Source organism: Lichtheimia ornata, assembly GCF_029851405.1.
Source record: "Lichtheimia ornata isolate CBS 291.66 chromosome Unknown scaffold00247, whole genome shotgun sequence".
Taxonomy (NCBI): domain Eukaryota; kingdom Fungi; phylum Mucoromycota; class Mucoromycetes; order Mucorales; family Lichtheimiaceae; genus Lichtheimia; species Lichtheimia ornata.
The window spans coordinates 1-5,277 of record NW_026695566.1 but is presented as its reverse complement, the minus strand read 5'-3'; the positions used below and the strand labels follow the sequence as shown (position 1 = coordinate 5,277).

General features: G+C 46.0%; 1 protein-coding gene across 1 annotated transcript; it reads right to left on the bottom strand.

The window, feature by feature from the left end:
- Positions 1 to 369: 369 nt before the first annotated feature.
- O0I10_013116 (uncharacterized protein) lies at positions 370 to 3,480 on the bottom strand (the record flags this gene model as incomplete). Its single annotated transcript, XM_058492953.1, has 1 exon — positions 370 to 3,480. The coding sequence occupies one exon, from the start codon at positions 3,478 to 3,480 to the stop codon at positions 370 to 372; it is 3,111 nt and encodes a 1,036-aa protein (XP_058336281.1).
- Positions 3,481 to 5,277: the final 1,797 nt, after the last annotated feature.

Here is a 5,277-nt window from a genome sequence, read left to right as displayed (position 1 = left end):
TGAAATGTATAGAGGCAAATGTATGATAAGAAACAAAGGGACAAGATAAAGTACTGTGAGACTGATGTTTATTCTGAAGACAAATTGCCTCTCTTTTTATATTATTGAAGATCTGAAACTAGCGTTGCGGTGATAAGACTATAGGATGTAGATGGACGTATCAAATGGATCTTGGCCATGTTGTAAAAGTACATCGCTATCTTAATCCTGTCAACGACCATTGATAAAGCAGGGATAGTTTAACCGTGTGTTGGATCTCGGAGGATGACGGTGTATGTGTATAAGATAATTGGTGCTTGCCATTTGGCATAGATGATAGGTGCATGTCATTGTGTGTATGTGCACCACATTGCCCCCTGCCAGGTTGAGCTATACCCTGTAATTAACTTGACGTCGAGGGCGTTTGCTTTGGCGATGGGATGATGAAGATGCTCGTGGTCGTTTGGAAGGTGAAGTCTTGTTACGCATAATGGTGGTTGTGTTGCCGCGCTCGTGTGTGTTGTTTTGTACACGTGAAGGGGTAGTGAGTTTGTCCCAGTATTGTGTGATCGGTGTTGGGCTGTGAAATGATTGAGGAGGTTCCCATGTATCATCAGCCTCGGTGTAACCTTGCCATCTAACCCGGTATTCGTATTTGCCAGGTGCCAGCTCTCGATGATCGACAATTGCTTGAATTGTGTAATACTTGCCTTCGTGCTCGTAAAGTTCGTTGACATCAACCAATTCATCTTCCGAGACAAGCTTGAGCTGTGATGGTGCATAATTTCTGGGTGCGAGGAGTCCTTGTTCATCTCTTAAGACATAAGAACCGCCCTTGGTTTCCTTGACAACGGTGTAAGGTCCTTCATACCGTGGATCGAGTTTCTTGCTTCGAAGCATATCCTTAACCATGACTTTGCTACCGGGTGGATATTGTACAATCCTATACCTGGTGTCGTGCTTACCCTTTTTTAATTGTGCGAGTGCCTGTGCCCTTTCCGATATGGCAGGAAATACCGTTTTGGACATCAAGTCAATGCGGTCCATAAGCTCATCTTCTGTAAGTGGCCTTGGGATCTCATCATTGCTGTAGTCACGGAATCCATTCATGGCTCGGTTGAACATGAGGGCAAATGGTGTAGAACCATGTCGGCTGGCAACCTTGTTGTTGAGAGCAAGTTGTGTAGGTTTGACATACAAGTCCCAATCTTTGGTGGAGCCTTCAACGCACTTGCGGATGACATTGATGGTGGTTTGGACGAATCGTTCAGCCACGCCATTCGCTCTTGGATGATAGGGTGTTGCAAGTCGATGATCAAATCCGGCAGACTCTTGTAACTTACGCATGAGAGTGTTGACAAATTCGGTGCCATTGTCGGATTGTAGATAACGAGGGAAACCATAATCGCAAAACGTATTAACAACCGCTTGAACCACTGTATCGGATGACTTGTCGGGTAGTGTGTGTAAAACGCAAAATCTTGTACATACATCAACCATAACCAGCAAGTAGTTGTTACCTCTGTTGCTTGTTCCAAAGCCGCTGGCAAGGTCAATTGCCCAGTGATCACCAGGGAGATATGCATGAATGGGACGAAGAGGGTGATAACCCACTTTGGCAATATTGTGTCGCTGGCATTGGCGGCAGCTGTGTACAATGTTTTGTGCTTCCCTATGCATGTTGTTCCATTGTAAGCCATTAGCATGTAAATACGATACCATAGCCTTTGCACCAAAGTGTCCTAAAGCATGTGCTTCCATAAGCAGCTTCTTGCGATCTTCTTGAGGTGGCGTAAACATGTCGTCAGTGCCATCATCAATGCCGCTGTATACTTTGTCGGTGTTGCCTGTAACCCCGATGGCATGAGAGGTGTATTGATTACCATGTAAGTGCGAAGCATCGTCCCCTGCCAGCTCTTTTGCCGTTGGGAAAAGGCGTGAGAGTTGATCAGGTAACGTGTTGTCGAGTCCAGGTAAATGCACAATGGTGAATTGATACTCCAAGATAGTTTCAAGCCAACCAATCATCATGGGATTAGCTGTCTTTTGGGTGTGAAGGTAAACCAATGCCTTGTGATCGGTGTAAAGTGTGAATGGGTTACCCCAAAGATACTTGTGAAATTTGTTGAGAGCGAATACGATGGCGAGTAACTCACGTTTTGTGGTGGAATAGTTGCGTTCAGATTTGGATAAAGAACGAGCCATGAAACCAATGTGGCGAGTTTGGCCATCGATGACTTGGTAAAGTACCGCTCCAATACCTGTGTTTGATGCATCAGTGGCAACCTGAAAAGGATGTGATAGATCTGGATGGCAAAGAACAGGTGCATCAAGAAGAACCTGTTTAAGGTTGTCAAAAGCTTGTTGAGTATGGGATGTCCAAAGATCATCCAAACGATGTTCGTTTCGAAGCTTGTCAAGTGGTGCCATGAGATCGGCAGCTTTAGGGATGTGCTCCCTGAAGTAGTTGATAACGCCGAGGAAGCGTTGAATATCCTTGCCAGTTTGTGGTGTGGGCCATTGCTGTACATTAGCGACCTTGCGTGTATCCAAAGACTTACCTTTGGCGGAAACGCAAAAACCAAGGAGGTATACGGACTCCTGTGCAAAGTGGCATTTCTTGGGATTGAGAATGAGGTTAACGCTGGTAAGCTTGTCAATGACCGTAGCCACATGCTTAGCGTGTTCGTCCATGGTGCGTGAGTAAATGATAATGTCATCCACAAAGGTTGACACAAAAGGCATATCCTGGAAAAGGATGTCCATGGTACGTTGGAAGGTTGAAGAGATTGGCTTGAGACCAAAAGGACAACCACGAAACATGAGTTGCTTGAAACCAGGAATCTTGAAAGCTGTCTTAGGTCTATCAGGGCCATAAATCTCGAACCTGTGGAAAGCATTCTTGAGGTCCAATGTGGTAAAAATTGTGGCACCTTTCAAGTCGGCATAAATGTCGTTGATAAGGGGCAACGGATGGCGATCGGGTTCCACAAGAAGCTTGTTGATATGGCGGGGATCAAGACATGGACGCTTGTCGGTGTAATTACCAAACATGTCTTTCTTGGGAGCCATGGTGATGGGACTATTCCAAACCGTGGATACAGGTGCTTCTTCAACAATAACATCATCGATCCATGATTGCACTTGTTCTTGAACACGTGCTAGGGATGCTTCAGGAATTGGGTATTGTCGCTTGTGTACAACAGCGTCTTCGTCCTTGGTCTTGAGATGGATAACAGATTGAGGTACAGTGCAAAAAGTGTCTTTGATTGAGATTTGGGCATTGTGATCCACTGTAGGTTGTACAATGGCAAAGAATGCGTCACGTTCAGCGTGGGAACCTGCAGGTGAGTTGTTAGGTTCGGGGATGTCGCTGTTGGTGGTTACGTGTTTTTCTTTCGGTTGTGTATTCCACGTAGTGGTTAAACCTGTAACTGCAATGCCAAGCTTTGGCATGAGATCAAGACCAATGGTAACTGGTGTAGAGCCTGACAACTCCATTACAAGGAAATCATGTGTGAGCTGTTGACCACGATATGTGATAGGAACATTTGCTACAGAGCCTAACAGTGTTGCTGAAGAGCCACTTTGTGCAAGGGATACGTGTGTATTGGCAATGCTTTCTTTATTAATTACTGCGTCTATTTTATGTGCTAGTGCTGGTGTAATGAAAGAACGATTTGCACCTGTGTCAACAAGGGCATGGACATCTTCAATCTGTACCGTGATAGCAACATGCAGTGAGTCATAAGTTTGATCCTGTGATGAACGACAAGTATACTTACCTGTGATGTCCATATTCTCCAAAGTGCCGGGCAAAACGAAATCAATGATCTCATCAGCACGAGAAGAGGAAGAAGAGGATGAAGAATTGGTGGTGCGCACGCCACGATTGTAGACAGCTGTTTTGCCCTTGCGATTGGACTTCTTGTAGACCTCACAAACACGTAAGTGTCCAGGGGAGAAAGGCTTCTTGCAGAAATCGCAAAGCGTGCTGCCTGAACCTGAATAGGTTGTGGATGGGGCATGCATTGAGGCTGACAAGCCTGTGGCAGATGATGATGATGGTGACGACGACGACGACGACGACGAAGAACCTGTAGAAGGTTGTGAGGCACGTTCATGAAGTGCATTCATGACCTTGCATTCATGCTTATCATGATTGCCTCTTGGATGCATGGGGCAGTTGCCATGGCGACGGCGTCTGCTGCTGCTGCCGTGACGGTCTTGGGAGTTGCCATGGGAACGCTTGTTGCCCTTCTTGTTGCCGGATGATGATGATGATGATGCTGATGCCGAGGACTCCATGTGCTGGCCAACGGTGCGAATAGCCAAATTGGCAACCTCACGAAGATTGGTAGGATCCCTGGTGGGGTAGTTGCTTGCCAAAACAGGATAAAGTTGATAACGCACAGACTCTTGCAAAGAATAGATAAAATCCTTGCAAAGACGCTCATCCTCTGCACGTGACGCCTCGCGAGCCAACGACTCAAACTCCTCAACATACTCTCGGATCGGCTGGTTGTAGGTTTGACGTAACTCATACAACTCTTGACCCTTCAACCAAATATGACTAGGGTTGCCATACTCGGCCTCGATTGCTACTTGTGCTTGTTGCCATGTAAAACCTCTGCCGTGCAACTCACGACGAAACCAGGAACGTTGATGATTATCAATGCATTGCCAGAAGAGACGTTCCCAATTTTGATCAAGGTTTTGACGATAAGAGATAAGTTGGCCTTCGAAAGCAGTGAAGAAAGCAGTGATGGACTCATGCATGGGACGATCTTCAAAGCGAACAGGACCACCAAGAACTTGCAATGCTGGCATATCACGTGGCACAACCTCCTTCTCCTTTTCAGCAACGGGATTCAAGGCTCGTTGGGTTTCCTGGTAAGCCTTCAGGTCTGCCAAGGCCTTGTTGTGGAGACGCACCCTTTCCTTGACGACATCCTCAGGGGCACCATCTTCCAAAAATCTTTTTTCAGTGGCTTTGGCAAGGATAGCCTTTAGCCTGGTTTCTTGATCCATGGTGGTAGATTCTGGTTGGTGTTGTTGCTGCTGGGTAGCGGGTGTTTCACCGGAAGAAGTTTGACGTGAAACTTTTTGAGCGGTGTTACTAGCTTCAGCCATGTCGACATCTTGGTTTTCAGGTACGTTTTCAGGACCATCCTTGATAAGCTTGGGTTGGGTGTTGTTGTTGTTGTTGTTCATGATGATGGAATAAAATCGAAGAATTCACAGTAAAAAATGAAATGTATAGAGGCAAAAGTGATGATAAGAACAAAGGGACAAGAT